This window comes from Medicago truncatula, chromosome 6 (assembly GCF_003473485.1).
Source record: "Medicago truncatula cultivar Jemalong A17 chromosome 6, MtrunA17r5.0-ANR, whole genome shotgun sequence".
Taxonomy (NCBI): Eukaryota; Viridiplantae; Streptophyta; class Magnoliopsida; order Fabales; family Fabaceae; genus Medicago; species Medicago truncatula.
This window is the reverse complement of record NC_053047.1, coordinates 15,437,354-15,463,353: the sequence shown is the minus strand read 5'-3', so window position 1 is coordinate 15,463,353 and position 26,000 is coordinate 15,437,354. Positions and strand designations below refer to the sequence as shown.

Here is a 26,000-nt window from a genome sequence, read left to right as displayed (position 1 = left end):
CAATTTAGTTTTATGGAAGTTTAAATTTTCATGTAACAAATAAATAAATTGTGTATGAAAACAATAAATTTTTGTTTTAAAGAAGAAAAAAAACTCCAAGGTTGAGTTATCTAGGAGACAAGCGAATGCGGTGGCTCATGCTCATGATGACAGCAGGGCCGTTCTTTTAAATTCTGAGGCTCGGCTCTGCAAGTGAATAGAGGCCCGTAATAAAATAAAAATGTATTTTTATTAAAAGAACAATGTTCTATTTAAATTTTTTTGAACGACACATTTCCTTAGCTATTTATGTTTCTAGTTTTCTGTAAATATTTAATTTTCTTTAGAGGGTATTGGCTTAGTCTCCCTCATTGTAAACTTTTTTCCCTTTTTTTAATAAAATTTTACGTATTTGAAAGGCGGTGGAGGATGGGGGTGTTTGAAGCGTCCCACCCTATTTGAGATGCTTCAGACTCTCTCGGATGCCCAACCTTTCTCTTGGCCTTATAAAAAAAATTGATTATTTAATTAATATTATGAAATGATAAAATAATTTAAAGGATAAAACTAGAAGAAAATAATCTAGTTCAAAATGGTGTACACCTCTTATACAGTGTTATACATATATGTTTGTGGCTTTCAAATCGTAAAAAACTATGTTATTTTTTACACCAACATTATAAAAAATATAATATAAATTCTGTTTTTTTTTTAAATATTATATAAATTCTTATCTTTCAGTAACACCAACAATATAACATATTTAAATGCAAATTTATATATGTGTCTAATTCAAATTGTAACAAACTATGTTTATCTTTTACTAAAAATATAACAAATATATATAATATAAATTCTTATATTTATTAATCGCCAGTTTAAGAGCCCATTTGTTACCGTTTTTTAAGTAAAAAATCAGTTTTAAAAAAATAATAATAATCACTTATAAGAGTATTGGATCCATTTGTTAGAATTGTTTAAAAAAAAAATCAAAAGTTTAAAAAAATCTAAAAACAAATTCAAATGAGAAGTTTTTTTTTTTAAGGAATTTCGAATGAGAAGCTGTTAAGTGTAACTTATAAGATAATATTTTTTTAGTTAGCAATTAGAAGTTGTTAAGATTGAACTGATTTATATATAAAAAAAAAAAATCTCTTTTATATAGTTTTATCGAAACTTACTAAATAATTTTTTTTTTAAAAAATGATTTTTATATTGGTAAACAAACGCAAAATAGATTCTAACCTTTTTATAGAATCTCTAAAAATCATCTTTAAATTATTCAATACCAAAATCATTGTTATACCACTTAATTGATATTGTGGTCTATTTGGTTGGCTGCAATGTGTTTTACCTCAATGCCGACTACTAAAATATTTGGCTATATCATTCATATGCAGTAAGTTAACACTATCATAATGCATAGGGGTAAATGATATTTGGCTCCCACTTGACATTGATTTTTTTTATAATTGGTCTTGAACCACATCGTTTAGAGAAACCCTAAATGCAAAAATACTAAATTTCCTCACAAAGAAAAACCAAATAAGCAGGATATTATGAGCCTTTTTTAAACAGCATGTTTGATCTAGCACCAAATAAAAAAGGACTATAGAAATAGTATACACCAAACAAAACTAAAAATAATTTTCCATGTGTTTATTCGGTTTTTGATTATGATTTCCATTCAATTACTCTCATTTGTCCATCATAATCGAAAAAACATCGATGGAGTTACTTTTTTTTCTTCAATAAATTTGTTTTGTTGTAGAGTTCAAAACAATAATCGACTACGTAAATATTAGTATAAAAAATAATTGCAAGCAAATAGCAGAAATAGATTCATGTAAATTCGTGATAAAAAATAAAATAACAAGAGTCAGGAATAAGTAAATTTCTTGAATAAAAACAAAACTCAGCGTCTATACAAAAAAAAAAACTACGCCTAACTCTCTACATCATCAAAGCAGCAACGAAAACCACGACAGCAGTAGATCCGGCAACTGTAAATCTGTTCAAAGCGGCGGCGGCGTTTGTGGACGTTGATGGTGCTTTAGATGGAGGGATAGAGATCGACGATGGAGTAATAGCAGGAGTGGCTGCAGGTGAAGCTTGAGGAGATGGTGGAGAGTTGATGGCAGACGGTGAAGGAGAAGGACTGCTCTTCACAGGTACGGGAGCAGATGAAGATGCCGTTGAGCTAGGCGGAGGGAGAAATCGCAGGCGATGGTCCTTGAGATGGAGGAGTAGAGATCGATGATGGAGTCACAGCAGGAGCAGCAGCAGGGGGAGAAATAGTAGGCGATGGAGGGGTAGAGATCGATGATGTAGCGACAACAGGAGAGGCAGTGGGAGAACCAGATGGTGAAGGAGAGGCCACTGGTGAGTCAGCTGAGGGAGAAATAGCAGGTGATGGAAACGGAGAAGAGTTGGGGGATGATCTAGCAATGGCGGAACTGAGCAACAGTGCAACCAAAAGCATCAACACAGCGGTTTTGGAAGAAGTCATAGTAGAGTAGAATGATGATGGAGAATGGGAATATTAGGGTTAACTATATAAAGTTTTGAAGCACTGATATTATTGTGTTGTGAAGAATGAAAATAGTAGGGTTGGAAGGTTATTATTTATAGAAGCTTATTTTAAGATTTGTTTTGAGAGGATTTATTTTAAGATTAATACTAGATAGAAGCTTTACTTAGGAAAATATCCCTCTCCCATAATAAACAATTGCCAATTTATAGTATTTCGGTTCTTCAATTGATCTTATCATCTAACCGCTATTATTTGGAAACCAATTTAGTTTTATGGAAATTTAAATTTTCATGTAACAAATAAAAAAATTTGTGTAAAAAAACATCAAACTTTTTTTTTTTGGAAGGATAAAAAAAAACAATCAAACTTTGTTTCAAAGAAAAAAACTATTTTTAATTTTATTGAAAAGGAGTAAGTTATGAGTAATAAAATTAGGACAATGGGATTGGTGGAGACGAGTTTTATTTTTTGTCGTCTCTATCCCACGACTCCCAGATACTTACAAGTTACCCTACACATATCTAACGATGATGAGAAATTGAATCTCATCTTCGTCTCTGACGAGTTTGTGTATCGCCACAAGAAATAATTTTTTTAAGCACATATAAACACACATAAATACATATAATAAATAAATAAATAAAATAATTCTAGTGAAAAATGAGCTGTTACAAAAGGCACCGGTCTAGAGGACTTCGAACAAACCAAAACAACCGTCAGCAAAACGGTGGAAATGGAAGTTTGGTGGCGCGGAGGTCAAAACGCCGCTCATCACACCGCCACGAGAGAGTGCTACATGGTGACAAATGTGGGTGGTGGCCAAATTAGGTGGTAATTGAGTCTGTTGTTTTCTAGAGAGAAGGCAGAGGAAGGGTTTCCTGGAGAGAAGGATAGGAAATCCAAGAGTAAGCTTCATAATTAGTGAATAGATATAACAAATATAATATAAATTCTTATATTTTTCAATAATACCAACAATATAATAATCGTCGGAAGAGGAGTCCATTTGTTACAGTTTTTTTAAGTAAAAAACCACCTTTTTAAAAAAATATTAATTATCATTTAAAAGAGTATTGTATCCGTTATAAAAAAAAATTCTTAAAAAAAAATAAAACAGAATTTAAAAATCCTAAAAACAACTTTGAATAAGAAGTTGTTAAGTGTAGCTTGTGAGAAAAAACAATTTAGTTAGCAATTAGAAATTGTTAAGATTGAACTGAGTTTGTAATCAAATATACTAAATTATATTTTAAAGAATAGTGATTTTTATTTTGGTCAACTAACGCAAAATAGATTATAATTTTATTCAATGTCAAAATCATTGTTAGTTTAATTTGTAACATACGAACCCTATACCACTTAGGCCCCGTTTGAATTGGCTTAAGTTGAGTTTATATGGGCTTATCTACTCCCATAAGCCTTTTTAAAGGTGTTTGGGTAAATAAATAAAAATAGCTTATCATAGTTTCATAAGCTGCTTATGCCATATTTTAATAATCCTAAATTTTCAGCTTACCCTCTGGCTTAACAAGGAGCTTATGAATTTATGTAACCTCCTTCGATTCTCTCTGGATCAACTTTTTCAAAACATATATTTTAATTTTTTTTTTTTTGTTTTCAGAAACAAACATATATTTTAATTATAATGTTAGTTATCTTTGACGGTGCATGAGTAACAAAATTGTTATATACTTATCTTACCAAAATAACACACAGAACTAAGATTTTTTTTTTTTTTTGAAGAAAAAAATTTATTATTTTTTTGTTACGTAACAAAATGAAACTAAATAAATAAAACAAACTTAACTTGTCTTTTTTTGGTAACAAACTGTACACTATTATCTTTCATTTTTGTGTTTCGATTCTTTGATTTTTTTGTTAAATTAAAAATATTTAAAATTTCGATAATTGCTTATGTAATGTCAGATCCAAACACTTCAATTTATGTAAGTACTTTTTAGTGTACATATCCAAACATAAATAGCTTATCAAGTATAAGAGCTTATGAAGTAAGCTCTAATGTTATAAGCCATAATGCCATAAACATCTATATAAGCTGTTTATCCAAACGGGGCCTTAATTGATATTGTGGTCTATTTGGTTGGCTGGAATGTGTTTTACCTCAATACTGACTACTAAGATATTTGAGTTAATGGCTATACCATTCAAATGCAGTAAGAAACACTATCATAATGCATATAGGGGTAAATGATATTTGTTTCCCACTTGACATTGATTTTTTTTTTTAATGATTGGTCTTGAACTATATCATTATTCATCGTTGGCCTAAAAACTATATTATTGAGACAATCTGTACAAGAGTCAATTGCTTCTTAATCGTAAAATAGCTGCACAAATTGCTATATTAAAAGGGAATTGTCTTTTTATGATTGCTAAGGAGATCATAAAATAATAAAAATTCCACGGAGACTCAACTCCGGGAAGGTGGTAGAATAAAAGAGATTTGTATGATAAAATAGAATTCATATGATAAAGTTATCAAAATAAATAAACAACCCCGCTCAAGAAAATTATTCTTCTTCACCTATTATCTTTTTTCTTACAACGCAACATCCTCAATAGGATTGTCGTATTTTTCGCCGAAAAAAAAATATATATAAATCCGCATTGAATTTGAGTTTCGATTCAAAATGAAATTTACTTGAAGAGTAATTATTTATTTAATTTTTTTAGAACAGTAGTAGGAGTTCTACCGATCGACTCGCTTTTTTCATTTTTTTTTCATATTTTTTTTTTCCATTATTAACAAAAGGTAACGGTAACGAATTAAAACTAACAAAAGGTAACAAAGATAAAATACGAGCTTGTTTTATAGCAATCGTAATTAATCGTTGTTGTTTTAAGGTTGATCTATTCACGCGTCTAGATAATATTTTTCCTTGGTGACTAATAACTTGATAAAGTAAACTCATGTTTTTATAATCAATTCGATCCCCCGATTGGATCGGGGACAAACTCCTACGAAAAGATTGCTTAGATTTAAGAAAGAGTCGCTTAGATTTATCCATGGTTTGTTTATTCCTATACCGAAAATCCCATTTCTTATAAAAAAATGATTTTTTTATTTATATTCTTAAAAAGAAGATATAAATAGTTTCTTAAAAAGAAGATATTATAAGTAGTTTCTTAAAAAGTAGATGTTTCGAGAGGGGGAGTGTTAACGTGCCTGCATGCCCCTTTCGTTCCACTGTGCAGACATCATCACCACTGCATCATAAACCACCATTACCTCGCCAGAGCAATTTTGACCACCGTTGCCGCTCATCTATTCTCACCAGACAGATCAGTTTGTTATAAAAAAAAATTAAAAAAAAAATCAAAAGTTTCCCTAAAAAAAATCTAAAAACAACTTCGAATGGGAGGTTCTTAAATGTAGCTTATGAGAAAATATTTTTCTTAGTATGATATACTTATCCTTTTTTTTTTTTTTTTGAGAGATGATATACGATCTCATAGTAGTGAAGAATACATTTAAAATCATTGATTATAGTAACAAAACCAAACAATAACATAGATCGTCCAATCCTAAACAAATCAAATGAAATCTTCTCAATTTCGTGGCAATGGTTTAGAGATAATAAGTTCATTATAAGAAAATCTATTACAAAACAAAGGATTGTGTTAGACTGCATATGATAGCGATTACGGGCAGTTATGTTTTTATTATTTTTTAAGGATTGTGTTTCTGTTTAGAATCAAAGGATTGTTGCATTATTTCTCTTTTCTTTGGTTACGTGTACCAGTTTCTATCAGATTGTCTGAATAAGGTTTTGTTGTTACCACATCTGTTTTACACTTTCACTAAGGTTTTGTTGTTACCACATCTTCTTTGCACTTTCACTAAGGTTTTGTTGTGAGGAAGAGTGTACCATCTCTGATGGAAGAGATTACCAAACAAAACCAAAAAATAATACATAATCCAATAAACATTGATGAAGTTCTTTTTTGTTATTTTGTTTTTTGAAGGGATATCATGATGTACAATTCAAAACAACAATCGACAAAGCAAATAATTGCAAGCAAATAGCAGAAATATATTCATGTAAATTCCAGATAAAAAAAACATAATAACAAGAGTCAGGATTATGTAAACTCGTGATTAAAAAACAAAATAAGTCAAAAAGAAAAACTCAGCATCAACCCAAAAATAAACTCAGCGTAACTCTCTACATCATCAAAGCAGCAGTGAAAACCACGACAGCAGCAGATCCGGCAACTGTAAATCTGTTCAAAGTGGTGGCAGCGTTTGTGGACGTTGATGGTGCTTTAGATGGTGGGGTAGAGATCGCCGATGGAGTAATAGCAGGAGTGGCTGCGGGGGAAGCTTGAGGAGATGGTGGAGAGTTGATGGCAGACGGTGAAGGAGAAGGACTGCTCTTCACAGGTACGGGAGCAGATGCCACCGTTGAGTTAGCGGAGGGAGAAATCGCAGGCGATGGTGCTTGAGATGGAGGAGTAGATATCGACGATGGAGTCACAGCAGGAGCGGCAGCAAGAGGAGAAATCGTAGGCGATGGTGCTTGAGATGGAGGGGTAGAGATCGACGATGGAGCGACAGCAGGAGAAGCAGCAGGAGGAGAAGAAATCGTAGGCGATGGTACTTGAGATGGAGGAGTAGAGATCGACGATGGAGAGACAGCAGGAGCAGCAGCGGGAGAACCAGATGAAGCAGTCGCTAAAGAAGAGGGAGCACTATTCACAGCTACCGGAGGAGACGCCACTGGTGAGTCAGCGGAGGGAGAAATAGCAGGTGATGGAAACGGAGAAGACTTGGGTGATGATGGTGGTGATCTAGCAACGGCGGAACTCAGAAACAGTGCAACCAAAAGCATCAACACAGTGGTGTGATGAGAAGAAGCCATAGTAGAGTAGAAGGATGAAGGAGAATGGGAATATTAGGGTTAACTATATAAAGTTTTGTAGCAGTGATATTGTTATTAAGAAAATATGAGGGTTGGAAGCTTATCTATTTATAGAAGATTAATAGTCTAATTCTGTTTTCAATTGGTGATCTTTTTCATATTATTATTGTATTTATATTTATTTTGGTTGGTAGATTTATTGTTATTTTTAGATTTATTTTAGATCAAAAGTAGCACATTATTTAGGAAAATATCCTGCTTCTCCCGTAACAAATTAAACAATTGTCAAAGGTTTTTTTGACTTTAAAAAATAATAATTGTCAAGGGTTTTTTTTTTACTCTCCTGTAACAAACAATTGCCAATTTATAGTATTTCAAATCTTCAACTAATCTTATCATAGAACCACTATTATAGGAAATCAAATTTAGTTTTAGGGAAGTTTAAATTTTCATGTAACAAATAATATTAGGGTTAACTACGGTGAGAAATTGAATTTCATCCTCGTCTCCGACGGGTGTGGGTATCGCAATACGGAATCATTTTTTTTTAATAAAAAAATCAAGTTTTTTTCCATCCTTGAGGGCAATGTTATAATGCATTATTCATTAATATGCTCTCTTTAATATTTCTTTGACCGAATGATTTGGTTGCTACTTTAAATAACAATGACAGGTTTTATAACATGGCAAATATCAATGTGTAATAATGTAATTTCTAAATTCATGACGAGTTTGTGTGTGGGTTCGGAATGAGTACATATATCCCCGTTACCCGTCTTGTACCCGTGTTTTAAAAATTGAGGAAAATCAATAATCACTTGGTTAGTAAAAGAATTTTGTATCCGTTTTATTTTTCGTTATTCAAATTATATAAAAAATTATATAAATTGAAAGAGTGGTAAGATTATATATCTAATTTATTTAGTTCAATAACGGGTATGGATCTATATCCATTAAATAACGGATAGTTGAAATATCCGATTATTTTATCCATCAATATTCATTAAAGTATCCACATATGCAGATTTTATTACACCCCTGCTTGCGAAGGGATGTTTTGTTGTGGCATAACTCCTGTAAGATTGAAAGTCTCCAATGCATATGAAGGTAGAGATAATGTGATATACTTTCAGTAAACTTATGTTTGGAATGGCGTCGAATTTGGACAAAATCGTGTTGAAAACCATGACAACGCAGAAGCTTGATATACTAGCTTCAGAATTTTCACGGCAAACGTGCATTGGGACACGGAATTGGATTGGCAAACGTGTATCCAAACACACAGTAAATGATAATGTGATATACAGATGCATCTTAAACTCTACCTCAAAAACTAAAAAAAGATGCATCTTAAACTCCAAAATTACCTCATTTTCTCATTCCTTAGTCAAACTATTATCGATTATTAACGGAGTTTGAGTATGCAATTATAGTTTCTCTTCATTTAAAATTCTGATTAGGGGCAAAAGCAAGGACTTGCAGATATTGTTACTCATAATCACTATACCTGTATCCTACTACTACTGAAATTACACTAACTAGAAATCACAAATACATATAATAGTGAAGAATACATTTAAAATCATTCATCTTATGTAGTAACAAAACCAAACTATAACACAGATCGTCTAATTCTAAACAAATCAACTGAACTCTTTTCAATTTCGCGGCAATGGTTTAGAGAAACCAAAAAATGCAAAAATACTAAATTTCATCACAAAGAAACCAAAGAAGCACAATTATAATAATAAACAAAACAATGGATTGTGATAGACTGCTTATGATAGCAATTATGGGCAGTTATGTTTTTATTATGTGTGTGTTTCTCTTTAGAATCAAACGATTTTGTTTATGTTTTGCACTTTCACTAAGGCTAGCGGTCGTCGACATTCTCCACACAACCAAAACTATTGGGAATAGCAATTAGTATAAACCATGCTCAATCAATTACAATAATTAATTTTCATAAAAAAGGCTAAGGTACCGTTTGGCTAGGCTTTTTTCGGTCTAAAAGCTATTTTAAAACAAAGTTAAAATAAAGCTCTTTAAGGAAAAAGTTAAAGTTGTTTGATTTCTTTACTTTTTTTAGTTCTAAAGTTATTTGGCAAAATATTGTACAAAATTTTAATTTTTTTTTTTTTTGTGGTGTATGGTGTTCGAACCCGCGACCTTGCATATATTTAAACATTGTCTATATCAACTGAGCTAAGCCAAAGAATAGTTTGTTTTTTCTTTTCCAGTTCTATTGTATAATAAATTTTGTTATAAGAATATCATATTTTTGGTGTCATTTAAAAAGATAAGAATTTATATTATATGATATTATATTTGTTACATTGTTGGTGTCATTAAAAAAGTTATGTTTAGTTTTTTTAATAAGAAAAAGATATGCATAGTTTGTTACAATATAAATGTGTAAAATATATAATTAAGTATAATTTTTTTTAGGCGTCTATACAAGTACTTTTAATTAAAATCAAAATTTTATAAAAATAATAATTATACGCATTACGCAACACTGAAAAATTATACGCATTGCCGCAACAAAAAAATAGACATACAGACATAAAATATTACTCTAAACGCTATTGCGTGTGTATATTTGTGAGGTTGAAGAAAGAGAATAAAAATATTTGGTGTCATTCAATGACTGCATAAATAAAAATATCTGTGAGATTGTGATAATTAAACAATATTAAAATTAAATATATAAGTGATAAAAACATAATAAAATTCCTTCTAAAATAGATAATAAAATTAAATTGATTCTCCTTTAAAAAAAAATTATATGGACCGGTTCAAAGAAAAAAATAAATGGAAGAAAAAAATAAATTGAAATATAATATTAAAAAATAAAAGATAAGGTTGCATGTGTGAGTTGAAGAGAAGTGTTTGTGAAATAAATTACAGAAAAGTAGTTTTTTGAAGTAGCATTCAACAACTTTTGGTTAAAGCTCATTCCATTCAATTTTATGCATTCTAAAAAAAATACTTTTTTTCGAAGGTACTTTTTTGATATTGTGTTTGGCCTAACTTCTCCTTAAAAACGTAGAGAAGCTGGAAAAAAGTCGGACCAAACAGTACCTAAGGATATGTGAAGAAGAGTGTACTAGCTCTGATCAAAGAAATTACCAAACAAAACTAAAAGTATTTTTCCTATCATGCTCATTTTAATCCACCAACAAATTCCTATTTTTCTGAACACACTTTATCTTTCCAATAAATTTATTATTTTATATTTTTCTCGTCACAAAAAATTGTCAGTTATTAACTTTTTCTCCAACAAAATTCCAATTTTTTGCGCGCTCTCTTTTCATAATAAACAATTGTCAATTTTCTTCCTTTTGAATTCATGGAGTTTTTTATTTTTCTTCTCTCAAATTTGTTCTTTTACTCTGCACTTGAAATTTTAAACAATTGCTACTCATCATATTTATAGAATTTTAAGTCTTCATGAAACCATTGTTTGTAAAAACAAACTTTAATTTTTCAAATAGATAACATTAATTAGTTTTATTGAAAAAGATAAAAGTAATTGACAAAGCGGGTATAATTAACAAATCGTACTCTTAAAATACCAAAAAGACAGTTAAATAGAAACGAAAATTCACCCTAAAAAGACACTTAAAAAGGAATGGGGGGAGTATATTTTAAAGAGCATTGTTTCTATTTGTTATAGTTTTTTTTGTTTTGAAAAGAACAAAGATCTACAGAAAAATATATTAAGGTACCGTTTGGCCAGACTTTTTTTCAGTCTAAAAACTACTTTAAAATAAAGTTCTTTAAGGAAAAAGTTAAAGCTGTTTGGTTTCTTTATTTTTTTTTAATTCTAAAGTTATTTTTAAGTTAAAAGTTGTTTGGCAAAAATATTGTACAAAACTTTGAATTTATTATATTTTTTTGGTGATGTTCGTGGTTCGAACGCGCGACCTTGCATAATTTATACATTGTCTATATCAACTGAGTTAAGCTAGAAAATAATTTATTTTTTCTTTTCCAATTATACTAAAAAAATTTGTTATAAGAATATCATATTTTTGGTGTCATTTAAAAAGATAAGAATTTATATTATATGATATTATATTTGTTACATTGTTGGTGTCATTGAAAAAGATATGTTTAGTTTTTTTTCATAAGAAAAAGATATGCATAATTTGTTACAATACAAATGTGTAAAATATATTAATTTTTTTAGGCATCTATACTAGTACTTTTAATTAAAATCAAAATTTTATAAAAATAATAATTGTACGGATTGCGCAACACTGAAAAAATTATACGCATTAGCGTAACAAAAAAACAGACATACATACATAAAATATTACTCTAAACGCTAATGTGTGTGTGTATATTTGTGAGGTTGTAGAAAGGGAATAAAAATATTTGGTGTCATTCAATGACAACATGAATAAAAATATTTGTGAGGTTGTCATAATTAAACGATATTAAAATTAAATTTATAAGTGATAAAAAGATAATAAAATTTCTTAAAAAATAGATACCTCAATTTTATGCATTCTAAAAAAAGTAGATAAGTATTTGGCCTAAAAAGATAATAAAATTCCTTTAAAAACATAAAAATATATAAGTGATCAATTTTATGCATTCTAAAAAAAGTACTTTTTTTCGAAGGTACTTTGTTGATATTGTGTTTGGCCTACCTTCTCCTTAAAAATGTAGAAAAACTGAAAAAAAAGTCGGGGCAAACGGTACCTAACAAACCTTCAAATAAGAAGATATTAAAAACAGTTTTTCAAAAAATAGATGTTTCGAGAGGGGGAGAAAATAAGTATCCAAATATGAAGGTAATTTTGTAACAAAAAAAATCTATTTTTATAGTTGTATCCACAGAAATTAAGTTTTTTTTTTTTTACTGAAGTGATTTTTTTTTTTTTAATAAGATAAACTAACCCACCAAAATTGTAAAAGAAGTGATTGTTATTACCGACTTGAGCGTTGTAGTGTTAACGAGTCTGCATGCATCTTTCGTTCCATCGTGTAGACATCATCACCACTTCATCTGAAACCGCCATTACCTCGCCAGAGCAAATTTGACCACCATTGCCGCTCATCTATTCTCACACAGATCAGTTTTTTATAAATTAAAAAAAAAAAAAAATTAAAAGTTTCCCTAAAAAAAAAATCAGAATTAAAAAAAAAATCTAAAAACAACTTTGAATGAGAGGTTGTTAAGTGTAGGTTATGAGAAAATATTTTTTTTAGTTAGCAATTAGAAGTTGTTAAGATTGAACTGATTTTGTATCGAAAAATTCCTTTTATATAGTTGTATTTAAACATATTAAAAAAGAGTGATTTTTATTTTGGTAAACAAACGCAAAATAGATTTTGATTTTTATAAAATCTCTAAAAATATCCATGGATACAATTTTAAAAAAGAAAAATATAATTACTGAATATTTAACAATAAAAGTTAATCACATTCATTTTTATTTTTCGAAAAAAAAACATTTCATTTCATTTCTAAAAAATAAACATTTCTAAAAATAAAAGAAAAGTTAATCATATTTAACAAAAATAAAGTTCCTTGGTTATAGTGTAACATTATTGGTTTGTTTTAGAGGATAATTGAATCGGCGTGTAATAATTTTGTATAGTATTATATTTTTTTTTTTGTACTTAAATTGAAAGAGTAGTAATAATATATATTTAATTTATTTAGTTCAATAGCGAGTATGGATATGTGAGGATGCACATACTATCAACTCTGCATCTATATTTATTAAATAACGGATAGTTGAAATATCTGATTATTTTATCCATAAATATTCACTAAAGTATCCATGGATGCGGATTTTATTATCACCCCTGATTGTGAAGGGATGTTTTGTTGTGGCATAACTCCTTTAACATTGAAAGCCTCTAATGCATCTGAAGGAAGAGATAATGTGATATACTTTCAGTAAACTTGTGTTTGGAATGGCGTCGGATTTGGACAAAATCGCGTTGAAAACCACGACAACGCAGAATCTTGATATACAAGCTTCAGAATTTTCACGGCAACCGTGCATTGGGACACGGTAATGGATTGGCAAACGTGTATCCAAACACACACTAAGTGATAATGTAATATACAGATGCATCTTAAACTCTGCCTGAAAAAATAAAAAAAGATGCATCTTAAATTCCAAAATTACCTCATTTTCTCATCCCTCAGTCAAACTATTATAATTATGAGCAGTTTATGTTTTTATAATTATGTGTGTTTCTGTTTAAAATCAAAGTATTGTGTTTCTGTTTAAAATCAAAGTATTGTGTTTCTGTTTAGCACTTTCACTGTTTGGAATAGAAATTAGGTACAAACATATAACTATTTGGAATAGAATTTAGGTATAAACCATGCTTAAACAATTATAATAATTAATTTTCATAAAAAAGACTAAGGATCTGTGAGGGAGAGCGTACTAGCCCTGATGAAAGAAATTACCAAACAAAACTAAAAATATTTTTCATATCATGTACAATCAAAACAATAATAGCAAATAATAGTATAAAAAATAATTGCAAGCAAATGGCAGAATCATGTGAATTCCAGATAAAAAAAAAAAAAAACATAATAACAAGAGTCTGGAAAATGTATATTCGTGATTAAACACAAAATAAGTCAAAAACAAAATAAAAACTAATCGCTAAAAATAACTCAACCTAACTCTCTACATCATCAAAGCAGCAGTGAAAACCACGACAGCAGCAGATCCGGCAATGGTAAATCTGTTCAAAGCGGCGTCGTTCATGGACGTTGATGGTGCTTTTGAAGGAGGGGTAGAGATCAATGATGGAGTGATGGCAAGAGTGGCTGCGGGGGAAGCTTGAGGAGGAGATGACTGAGAGTTGATGGCAGACGGTGAAGTAGAAGGACTGCTCTTCACAGGTACGGGAGCAGATGTTGATGAGTTAGCTGAGGGAGAAATCGCAGGCGATGGTGCTTGAGATTGAGGAGTAGGGATCGATGATGGAGCAAAAGCAGGAGCAGCAGCGGGAGAACCAGATGAAGCAGTCGGTGAAGAAGAGGGAGCACTATTCACAGGTACCGGAGGAGACGCCACTGGTGAGTCAGTGGAGGGAGAAATAGCAGGCGATTGTGCTTTTGAAGGAGGGGTAGAGATCGACGATGGAGTAACAGCAGGAGGGGCAGCGGGAGAACCAGATGAAGCAGTCGGTGAAGGTGAGTGAGCACTATTCACAGGGGAGTTAGCGGAGGGAGAAATAGCAGGTGATGGAAACGGAGAAGAGTTGGGGGATGATCTAGCAACGGCGGAACTCAGCAACAGTGCAACCAAAAGCATCAACACAGCAGTTTTGGAAGAAGCCATAGTAGAGTAGAATTATGATGGAGAATGGGAATATTAGGGTTAACTATATAAAGTTTTGAAGCACTGATATTGTTATTAACAAATTTTTAGGGTTGGAAGGTTATCTATTTATAGAAGCTTAATTGCGTCTTCGCGTTTCTAGGCTAATTCTGTTTACAGTTGGATTATTTCTAGATTTGTTTTGATAGGATTTATTTTAGATCAACAGAAGCATTACTTAGGAAAATATCCGGCTTTTCCCATAACAAATCAAGCAATTGTCAAGGGCTTTTTTGACTTAAAAAAAATAATTGTAAAAGGTTTTTTTTTTTTTATTTCTCCCGTAACAAACAAATGTCAATTTATAGTATTTCAAATCTTCAACAAATCTTATCATAGAACCACTATTATAAGGAATTCAATTTAGTTTTATGGAAGTTAAAATTTTCATGTAACAAATAAACAAATTGTGTATGAAAACAATCAATTTTTGTTTTAAAGAAGAAAAAAAAACTCCAGGGTTGACTTCTCTAGGAGACAAGCGAATGTTGTGGCTCATGATGAAAGCAAAGCCGTTTTTTCAAATCCAGAGGCTCGGCTCTGCAAGTGAATAGAGGCCCGTAATAAAATAAAAATGTGTTTTTATTAAAAGAACAATGTTCTATTTAAGATTTTTAAAAGATAAATACAAGGTGTCGTATATATGCGGTACACCTAAATGTGAAAATCACTAGAAGAATATTTGTTTACACCTCTTAAATAATATTATAAAAATGATAAAATAATTTAAAGGGTAAAAATAGAAGAAAAAAATCTAGTTCAAAATGGTGTACATATATGGTTTGCTTTCAAATCATAAAAAACAATGTTATTTAACATTATAATAAATATAATATAAATTCTGTTTTTTTTTTAAATATTATATAAATTCTTATCTTATCAGTAAAACCAACAATTTAACATATTTAAAATCAATTTTTATATATGAGTCTAATTCAAATTGTAACAAACTATGTTTATCTTTTACTAAAAATATAACAAATATCATATAAATTCTTATATTGTTCAATAACACTAATAATATAGCCAATCTTATTAATCGCCAGTTTAAGAGCTCATTTGTTAAACATTTTTTAAGTAAAAAATCAGTTTTAAAAAAATAATAATAATCACTTATAAGTCTATTGGATCCGTTTGGTAGAAGTTTTTTTAAAAAAAAATCAAAAGTTTAAAAAAATCTAAAAACAAATTCAAATGGGAAGCTTTTTTTTTAAGGAACTTCGAATGAGAAGCTGTTAAGTGTAACTTATAGGAAAATATTTTTTTAGTTAGCAATTAGAAGTTGTTAAGATTGAACTGATTTGTATAAAAAAAAAATTCTTTTATACAGTTTTATCGAAACATACAAAATATTTTTTTTTAAAAATGATTTTTATATTTGTAAACAAACGCAAAATAAATTCTAACTTTTTTATAGAATTTCTAAAAATCATCTCTAAATTATTCAATACCAAAATCATTGTTATACCACTTAATTGATATTGTGGTCTATTTGGTTGGCTGCAATGTGTTTTACCTCAACGCCTACTACTAAAATATTTGGCTATATCATTCATATGCAGTAAGTTAACACTATCATAATTCATAGGTGGTAAATGATATTTGGTTCCCACTTGACATTATTTTTATTTATAATTGGTCTTGAACCACATCGTTATTCATCGCTGGCATAAAGTCTTGAAACATGGTCTAAATTTTTTCGACAATCGTTTGAAAACAAGGACGTAAGTTAATATTCATGGACACAAATAGTTTGAAATCCCCGTCTCTTCTATTGGATAAATATGATAGACGTGCCTTTTCATTCCACAACAAACTCTGTTAAGTGGATAATTTTGAGGTATTCGTGGATATAAACAAATATACATGGATACAATTTCAAAAAAAAAAAAAGGAATTTTGTTAAAAATATTATAATTACCGAATATTTAACAACAAAAGTTCATCCATTCATTTGATTTATTTTATAAAATAAGTTCTTGTTTTATAATCCTTAAAGAGCGCACAAGGATACTCTTTATGCAGATACCATCAACTCCGCATCTATACCCATTAAGTATGCAATTATAGTTTCTCTTCATTTAACTCAGCATCTATATCCATGAAGTATGCAATCGTTACACATTCTCAGTCTTTCAAATGTACAACATACCATAATCACTGTACTTGTATCCTACTACTATTAGAAATTACAAATACATAAAGTAGTGAAGAATACATTTAAAATTATTCACTATAGTAACAAAACCAAACCATAACATAGATCTTCTAATCCTTAACAAATCAAATGAACTCTTTTCAATTTCGTGGCAATGGTTTAAAGAAACCCTAAATGCAAAAATACTAAATTTCCTCACAAAGAAAAACCAAATAAGCAGGATATTTTGAGCCTTTTTTAAACAGCATGTTTGATCTAGCACCAAAGAAAAAAGGACTGTAGAAATAGTATACACCAAACAAATAAACATTGGTGGAAAAAACATTCAATTACTAAATTTCTTCGGTTTTTGATTATGGTTTCCATTCAATTACTCTCATTTGTCCATCATAATCGAAAAAACATTGATGGAGTTAATTTTTTTCTTCTTCAATAAATTTGTTTTGTTGTAGAGTTCAAAACAATAATCGACTACGTAAATATTAGTATAAAAAATAATTGCAAGCAAATAACAGAAATAGATTCATGTAAATTCGTAATAAAAAACAAAATAACAAGAGTCAGGAATATGTAAATTTCTTGATTAAAAACAAAACTCAGCGTCTATACAAAAAAAAAACTAAGCCTAACTCTCTACATCATCAAAGCAGCAGCAAAAACCACGACAGCAGCAGATCCGGCAAGGGTAAATCTGTTCAAAGCGGCGTCGTTCGTGGACGTTGATGGTGCTTTAGAAGGAGGGGTAGAGATCGATGATGGAGTGATGGCCGGAGTGGCTGCGGGGGAAGCTTGAGGAGGAGATGATGGAGAGTTGATGGCAGACGGTGAAATAGAAGGACTGCTCTTCACAGGTACGGGAGCAGATGCTGTTGAGTTAGCTGATGGGGAAATCGCAGGCGAGGGTGCTTGAGACGGAGGAGTAGAGATCGATGATGGAGTCACATCAGGAGCAGCAGCAGAAGGAGAAATAGTAGGCGATGGTCCTTGAGATGGTGGGGTAGAGATCCATGATGGAGCGACAACAGGAGCTGCAGCAGGAGAACCAGAGGAAGCAGACGGTGAAGGAGAGGGAGCACTATTCAGAGGTACCGGAGGAGACGCCACTGGTGATGGAAACGGAGAAGACTTGGGTGATGATGGTGGTGATCGAGCAACAGCGGAACTCAGAAACAGTGCAACCAAAAGCATCAACACAGCGGTTTTGGAAGAAGCCATAGTAGAGTAGAATGATGATGGAGAATGGGAATATTAGGGTTAAATTCTTATGAATATTTGGGTTGGAAGGTTATATCTATTTATAGAAAGCTTAATTGCGTCTTCGCGTTTCTAGGCTAATTCTGTTTTCAGTTGGATTATTTTTAGATTTGTATTGATAGGATTTATTTTAGATCAACAGAAGCATTACTTAGGAAAATATCCGTCTTTTCCCATAACAAATTAAGCAATTGTCAAGGGCTTTTTTGACTTAAAAAAAATAATTGTAAAAGGTTTTTATTTTTTGAGAAAACTTAAGCACAATTCCTTAGGTGCTTTTCGTATGGTTTCTTAACTAAATTCACGATGATTTCCTCAAATTCATAATTTTCTCAAAGTTTTGTTATATCCAAAAAATATGTATTTTAAGTTAAGAATCGTACGAAAAGCACTTTAAGAATTGTATCTAATTTTTCTCTTTTTTTTTTTTTTTTTACTTCTCTCGTAACAAACAATTGTCAATTTGTAGTATCTCAAATCTTCAACAGATATTATCTTAGAACCACTATTATAAGGAATCCAATTTTGTTTTATGGAAGTTTAAATTTTCATGTAACAAATAAACAAATTGTGTATGAAAACAATCAATTTTTGTTTTAAAGAAGAAAAAAAAACTCCAGGGTTGACTTCTCTAGGAGACAAGCGAATGTTGTGGCTCATGATGGCAGCAGGGCCGTTCTTTCAAATCCAGAGGCTCGGCTCTGCAAGTGAATAGAGGCCCATAATAAAATAAAAATGTATTTTTATTAAAAGAACAATGTTCTATTTAAATTTTTTAAAAGATAAATACAAGGTGTCGTATATATGCGGTACACCCAAATGTGAAAATCACTACCGTATACATGATGAACCTCAAACCACCCTCCCAAAAAAAACTTAACATCAAAAGCAAGAGGACACAATTCTAATAGCCCTAAATTTTCTTTTTGAGGTCCATACCTTGGCAAGGCCAGTTCTATTGAACTCCTTGCACACCCCAAAGGTCCGGCCTTGGATGACAAGGTACCTTAGTAAGAGTTGTATCGAATTCAACATCGATTAATGCTCCTACCAAATTGAGGGGCTGATTTGACAATTGACTCTTTTTGTGTGGATTTCTAAAGAGTTCCGTCCGTTGAATTTTGTTCCCTTGAAGGACGGACGTCTCATCGTGATGACCGAGTACCTGAAGGGGGTTTATCAACTTCAAGCTATCAGAATGCTCCCTACGTCGGAATAAACATTTCCTTTTTAGGTTAATCTCATTACTAACTAGGTCCCCATGGAAGAACAAACATGAAATGTTTAATCCGTTAAAAAATTGAATGGACCGTATTCAATTTAGGTTAGTCCCATTACTAAATTAGGCCCCCATTTGAAAAACAATTATTGATCTGGTGTGTATCCCATATTTAGTTTGGGACTTTTCCATTGTTGTGCTTTTCCTTACATAGTCAATCCATGCCACCATTGTTGTGTTTTAAACAATCATATGATATTGAAACAAAGGGAGACAAACCGTATACTACAAGGGAAATTGAAACAAAACTACAGAACAGGAGGGGCATGGAGCATGCTCTCGGAAGGGGATTCTATGAATTTTTCTTTTGCAATGAAACAGATATGCACACTGTTTGGACTGCGGGAACGATGAACTTGAGGCCGGGTGTTCTTAGACTATTTGAGTGGTCAAAGGACTTCAACATGCATACTCAGCGAAACACACATGCACAAGTGTGGATCCGATTACTTGAATTGCCTCAGGAGTATTGAATGGAGCGTACGCTTCGTGAGATTGCAAGTGCGGTGGGCACCCCTCTTTTGATTGACAAGGCGACGACCAAGCGCTTGTTCGGTCACTATGAACACCAAGAACTTTAAAATATATTCTGGTAAATTGTTGTATTTTAAATCTTGAAATTTATTTTAAAGTTAGTTATTAGTTTATTTATTTATTATATTAGTATGGACACCCGTGTCAAGCACAGACTAAAATTTCGTCATATTTGAGAGAGAATATTGTGATGTATCAAGTGTTAGTTAACAAAAATATTATATGTAAGCCTTAAATTTTTGGATGAAGATGTGGTGGTATCATTCTCACTTGCATGGTTGCTCTTTCTCCAAATTGTCTATCTACACTGGTGTATGCTCCTTCAGAAATTCCAATGGTATCACATCCCGTTTCAATATTGCAGGGGGAGCGGGAGTGCTTCTTGGTGGTGGATCACGGACATGAAGATTTTGACACATAATGGAGGGATGTTAATGTGTAAAGTTTGAGTTTAAATTCCATATTGTAAGCAAGAGTAGATGTGAGCAACATATAAAAGAGATTACTCATGTACATAATGCCTTAAGACTTTGAAAGAAGATGTGAAGTGAATCTCACTTGTGTAATTTCTTTCAGTCTAATGTGATAATCTAAACCGATGTAGGCTCTCACGGAAGTTTGAACATCATGATGAATTATTTTGTTAGTTTATGAGTTTGTTTGTTTGATATTATATATCAAGGACGTGAATTTTTGTCCAATATATATCAATGTGAGTGATGAAGTTTTTTTTTTTGTTAGGTAATCTGGTGGTTAGAATTCACCTTATAAGGTGAATAAGTGGGTGTTCGGGATTCGAACTCCGACCCCTACATATAACAATGCATTGTCCCTGCCAACTGAGCTATACTCACGGGGACGTGATGAAGTTATTTACTCGCAAACAAAATGAGGTTAATCACGTCATATCTAATGGCTCAAATTTCATTTGTTTTATATGCTAGTTCATTGTCCAAAAGACATTAATATTTATGCATTGATTTTTTTTTTTTTGACAAATGTTTATGCATCGATGTTTCACCATTCTTAGCAACACCAAAAACTTTAAAATATATTCTGGTAAATTGTTGTATTTTTAATCTTGAAATTTATTTTAAAGTTAGTTATTAGTTTATTTATTTATTATATTAATCGGCTCTTTTGACTAAATCATATAGCTAGCTACCTTCACGTGCTTTTTCATGACTAATTAAACGCAATACATATAATTGGTCAATCCTAATAACTAGGGATTATCCGTTGATCAATCCTAATTACTAGGAATTAGTTTTTGCACGTTCCAGCAAGTTACCAATGGACTGCATATACTCCCCATCCCAAATTATATGTCGCTTTGGAAAAAAAATATGTCTTAAATTATAAGTCGTTTTACAATACCAATGAAATATTAATGTTACTTTTCCTATTATATCCTTAACTATTAATTACTTCTTCTTCTTTCAATTATTTCATTTATCTTTTCCATACCATTTATTAAGGATAATTTTGTAAAACAACTCATAATTTCTCTTCCCCACACAATATTAATTACATTTCTTAATACGTATGAAATGGCCAAAACATCGTACAATTTGGGATGGAGGGAGTATAAGATTAACACAAGTTCTTCTTGTATATACACAACTATTTGAGACTTTAAGAAACACTAAACATTTTTTTCTTCAGCTTTTATATCTCAAACATCAAACGACATGAACAATAAAACTGTAGAAAAATTAAGCTTCAATGTTTCCATGTCGGTCGGTATTGTGTTATTTTTAAAGGCTGCTATTACTTGGGCTCCACCATTTATGTGTCGGTTGGGTAACCGGCATATGAATGGAGTGGACTCAAGTAATTGTTGCATTTAAAAACAATACAGTTATCACTAGAAAAACGTTGAAGCTTAACTCATATAGTTTTATTGTTCTTTGTCGTTTGATGTTTGAGATATAAAAATTAAAGAATAAGTTAGTAATGGTTTTATGCGAATTTTTCATGCCGTTAATGGATGGGATGATTGTATAACTTTATAGGGATTTACAATTTTTAATCCATGAAATTTGAATTTTAAAGGTAGGCATAGCTTTTTGGGTGGTGACCGGGGTTTGAAAATCCCGAATTTTGAATATATTATGTATTGTTCATGTCAATTAAGCTAAAATCACGAGGACAAGGGAGGCATAGCTTGAATGCCTATATAACTTTCCTTAACATTTTTAAATTTATTAGGCCATATCTCTAGGTTGGTAGATTAGGTATACAATCATATAAACCAATTTATAATATGAATATTTTCTTTTAAGAACATTTAGATCTTATTGGCTGTTATTTTCAACGGATTAATATGATTATTTGGCCATATAATCAAAGTTCATTCATTTTTTCTATTTAATCATGGCAAAGGGATGAACCACGAAGATGTTGTGAAAATGATATCTCTTGGCACAAACAATCTGATTACGATGACGAGGATAATGTTGCTTGGTTCAAATACAAATTGCCAGAGTTGTTGTTGTTTGTGCTCTCGATTGCACACAGACCACAACAACTCGGGAGGTTTGAATTTGAACCAAGAAACTCTATCTGATCGTCGTAATCAGATTGATTGTTTGTGTCCAAGAGATATCATTTTCACAACCTCGTCGTGGTTCATCCCTTTGCCATAATTAAAAATGTTTTCAACTATCTCTTAAATTTGCTCTAGTGTTCTTACCAATCTATTTTTCATCCCAAAAAAAATTGTTGGGAGCATAGACTCAAAGAGTTGGTGAGACCCAAGACCTTCATAGCTAGAAATATTGGATCATAGTTAGAAATATGGATGTCTTATAACCATCTGTATTATAAATAAAGTTATGCTTTCATGTAAAATTCATATCATGACAATAAAAATGTGACTACTGCAACGTATATAGCCGTATTTTATGAAGCAGAAGGATTAATATGTATGTTTTTAACCATGACTATGTCAAACACTATATGTTGTGGACAATTAGTTGCTTCAGCCAGACTAAATCACTTAATTCATTTCATAAATCAGAGAAGTTTGTTGCTTAACTTTCTTAGAATTTCCTATTCATACCGAAAAGACTGAACAGTTTAGTTTATAAGAATCTGCTCATTACTGTAATGATACAAGATTATGCAATATGTCAATGTTTAACTAATTCTTTGCAAATTTTGATATCCCTTGTTCACTCGGCGACTTTCTTTAAAGTTACCTTAGATATTTTAAAAATGTAAATAGTATGTCTATGTTCAATCAAGAATTTAAAGCTACACTGATTATGATGTTTTTGTTGGATGTGCATTTTAATATAACTGTAACACCTCCTCGATGCCATTTCTATGATTCGGTACGAAAATATAATTATATTACTCGTAATTTACAGTAAAATATTACACAAACCTAGAGAAATTGTACACCGAAATGTTAGTGTTATTTCTAAAGGGAATTCATGGCTTCTTCCAATTTTTCTTAAGAGCATCCAGAGACTCTGTCAAATGAAAAACTTCTGTTTCTTCCATTTCCACAGACAATGCAGAAATATTTCCGGCATGATCACGCTCAAGTCATTTCACAATCGGCGAATCTTCACCCAAAACCTGCCATACGGAAAGGATCAATTCATAAGCACACCAGTATGATGGAAGCCTAAGCATGCAATAGTTGAAATACTAAAACAACGTGTTCATCTACTAATCATACCTCAGCTATAGTTGAAATTGCCATGATCGTTTGCAATCTTTTGACACTGGATTTTGATTCATTATGTTGTAATGGTCTGATAATTTTATTAATTTCAGGACCAATGTTGCTGCTACCAAGCATGGAATCTGCTTCGTCCAATACCTACTTAAGGAAAATGAAAAACACAAATTTAATTAATGTTTGGAGCTCCCAAGAACTGATAACCTGAAAGTCTTTACATAGTTTACTAGGGCTATTTATGTTTTTAGTCTGTTCACATATATTAATGTTCAGCTTTGGTCCCTAAAGTTAAAAAAATTCAACATTCATCTCTAAATATAAGACCTTGATAATTTTCCTACTAAACATGGATCAAATTACGCCCTAATGTTATATCATAAACCATATTTGGATCTAACTTATTAATCTCTAAATCTTTCTTAAGAGTTTCTGTGACAGTTTTATTAGGTCCTCCTTTGTCTCTACTCTCTAGTGATCTGACTATCCTCCATCTGATCTATTCTCCTTACTACAAAGTCTATAGGTCTTCTCTCTACATGTCCAAACCACCTAAGTTTGTTTTCCACCATCTTTTCTACGATAGGTGCTACCTCAACTCTCTCTAATATGGTCATTTCAAATTCCTATCTAGTCTTACCACACATCCAACGCAACAACCTCATATTACCATACACTGACAGTGTAGATAAATTAATTCCATAGAGACTGAAATGAAGATACTTTTTCCTATAGAGACTAAAACAGGATATTAGCATAAATTGGAAGATAAAAAATATATTAACGTATTCATAAATAAGTGACACTGACCAAGTATTTTAATTCAGCAGGAACAATAGTCCCCTCTTCAATGTATTGAAGGATCTCATAAGGAGTTCCAATCATCAAGCCAATTGAGGAATTTGATTTTTCGGTATCTGATGAAGCACGATTCTTTGCGGACTTCACTTCTGCATTATGGATGATATATCTTGCAGCATTAAAACACTGCAATGCAAAACAAGTTGTAAAAATCAAAACCAAATCAAGAATTGAAGATGCATACTCTATAGAACTAATCAGACAAGATCATGATAGTATGTAGTTGGGATAGAGTGACCTGTTCAACTTTCTCCTCTGAAGCACAAAGAACAACGGCTCGAGGATACTTTGAATTCGAACCAAGCAACTCTCTATCTCGTCGCAGCATCTTTAGACAAGGAAATAATGAAAGTAGAAGGAACAAAACAATAGGATTAACTATCATAAATAATGGACAGTGTTTCAAAAGGATGAAACAAGTTGGCATAATGAATTTGGAATATGATACTGAGAAATCTTCTGTGTGATTTTACAGTGCAAGACAATAATGAGGAACCAATATAGAACAGTTTACCTTAACATCAACCTGAAATAAATGAAATCAAAACCATTTTTTTTTCAAAATGTAAACCAAGATAGTGGTTGTGATAACAGTTGTGATGGTGTCGTGATGCTTAATATTTCGGAGAACCACGGTCAAATGTGGCTGCTGTTTTGGACATATCAAACACCTCTATGTCACAGTCCAAATCGTGGTCACGGACCATTATTTAAAACATTGGCAAAAACCTTAATTTAGGATCTGTTTTCCATGTTTTCTGGTTTCATTTTCACTTCAACTAAAAAACATGATACAATATAAATTCAATATTTCCTTCGCTATTCTCTTTTACAACCTTTCGAAACATATTCAGCATTTTAAGAAATTTTTAAAATGACAAAACACAGTTGTCCCTAGCTAGCATTGTATCTTGCCTCTATCACAAATATTCATCAAACAAGTCTTCTATCTCCTTATTAGCACTTTATAATCAACGCCAATCTCACAAGGAGTTCCACTTTTGGAGGAGACAAAATTGAATCTAGAGACTTATAGTTAAGTTTGACAGGTTCGGGCTATGACTATTAGATTTGATTTTGCATTAGAATCAATTCTAACTTAAAACAGTGTTAAGTTTCATACTTAACACTGTTCAACTTAAAAGGGGTAGTCTAGTGAACTACAGCTCCCGCATACACAGAGTCTGAGAAAGGGTCCCACCATTTTGGTTTATTGTATGCAGTTTTTTACCCAAACATAATCTAGTATTGGTTTTAATTACAGTCAATTATTTATTTCACAACAAACATTATGTTTGGATAAAATCAATTTCACAACATCAATGCATTTAAAATCAATTGTTGTAACCGCAGAACCAAACATACACTGCTATACATTCAACTCACTTTTAACTAAAACCAGTTCATTCAAAACCAATTTTTTCACATCAGAATCAAACATTCACTAAATAAAAAACC

General features: G+C 31.4%; 5 protein-coding genes across 5 annotated transcripts; all 5 read right to left on the bottom strand.

The window, feature by feature from the left end:
- Positions 1 to 1,932: 1,932 nt before the first annotated feature.
- LOC120575998 (proline-rich receptor-like protein kinase PERK8) lies at positions 1,933 to 2,488 on the bottom strand. The gene is made up of 2 exons (XM_039826947.1): positions 2,249 to 2,488; positions 1,933 to 2,142 (listed from the first exon to the last, which is right to left on the bottom strand). The coding sequence occupies exons 1-2, from the start codon at positions 2,486 to 2,488 to the stop codon at positions 1,933 to 1,935; spliced, it is 450 nt and encodes a 149-aa protein (XP_039682881.1).
- Positions 2,489 to 6,699: 4,211 nt separating this feature from the next.
- Positions 6,700 to 7,395, bottom strand: LOC120575997 (arabinogalactan protein 1-like). The gene has a single exon (XM_039826946.1). The coding sequence runs from the start codon at positions 7,393 to 7,395 to the stop codon at positions 6,700 to 6,702; it is 696 nt and encodes a 231-aa protein (XP_039682880.1).
- Positions 7,396 to 13,953: 6,558 nt separating this feature from the next.
- Positions 13,954 to 14,726, bottom strand: LOC120575996 (mucin-1-like). Its single transcript, XM_039826945.1, has one exon. It carries the CDS (start codon positions 14,724 to 14,726, stop codon positions 14,067 to 14,069), a length of 660 nt encoding a protein of 219 aa, XP_039682879.1. The 3' UTR covers positions 13,954 to 14,066.
- A 2,830-nt stretch (positions 14,727 to 17,556) lies between these two features.
- Positions 17,557 to 18,138, bottom strand: LOC120580882 (classical arabinogalactan protein 1-like). Its single transcript, XM_039835090.1, has 2 exons — positions 18,000 to 18,138; positions 17,557 to 17,828 (listed from the first exon to the last, which is right to left on the bottom strand). Exons 1-2 carry the CDS (start codon positions 18,136 to 18,138, stop codon positions 17,557 to 17,559), a joined length of 411 nt encoding a protein of 136 aa, XP_039691024.1.
- A 5,186-nt stretch (positions 18,139 to 23,324) lies between these two features.
- LOC120580842 (DEAD-box ATP-dependent RNA helicase 39) lies at positions 23,325 to 25,679 on the bottom strand. The gene is made up of 4 exons (XM_039834998.1): positions 24,781 to 25,679; positions 24,492 to 24,668; positions 23,682 to 23,825; positions 23,325 to 23,578 (listed from the first exon to the last, which is right to left on the bottom strand). The coding sequence occupies exons 1-4, from the start codon at positions 24,967 to 24,969 to the stop codon at positions 23,546 to 23,548; spliced, it is 543 nt and encodes a 180-aa protein (XP_039690932.1). The 5' UTR covers positions 24,970 to 25,679; the 3' UTR covers positions 23,325 to 23,545.
- Positions 25,680 to 26,000: the final 321 nt, after the last annotated feature.

Bases quoted from the DNA above. Each gene is read 5' to 3' on its own strand.
- LOC120580842 (XM_039834998.1), bottom strand. From the start codon at position 24,969: ATGCCAACTTGTTTCATCCTTTTGAAACACTGTCCATTATTTATGATA. The intron at 24,669-24,780 runs GTCACTCTATCC...TTTGCATTGCAG, and splicing joins CAGAGGAGAAAGTTGAACAG to TGTTTTAATGCTGCAAGATA. The intron at 23,579-23,681 runs GTATGATTAGTA...TCCGTATGGCAG, and splicing joins CAATTTCAACTATAGCTGAG to GTTTTGGGTGAAGATTCGCC.
- LOC120575997 (XM_039826946.1), bottom strand. From the start codon at position 7,395: ATGGCTTCTTCTCATCACACCACTGTGTTGATGCTTTTGGTTGCACTG.
- LOC120575998 (XM_039826947.1), bottom strand. From the start codon at position 2,488: ATGACTTCTTCCAAAACCGCTGTGTTGATGCTTTTGGTTGCACTGTTG. The intron at 2,143-2,248 runs GTGACTCCATCA...GTACCTGTGAAG, and splicing joins CCCCTGCTGCTGCTCCTGCT to AGCAGTCCTTCTCCTTCACC.
- LOC120580882 (XM_039835090.1), bottom strand. From the start codon at position 18,138: ATGGCTTCTTCCAAAACCGCTGTGTTGATGCTTTTGGTTGCACTGTTT. The intron at 17,829-17,999 runs GTGCTCCCTCTC...CTCCGTCTCAAG, and splicing joins TCCTCCGGTACCTCTGAATA to CACCCTCGCCTGCGATTTCC.
- LOC120575996 (XM_039826945.1), bottom strand. From the start codon at position 14,726: ATGGCTTCTTCCAAAACTGCTGTGTTGATGCTTTTGGTTGCACTGTTG.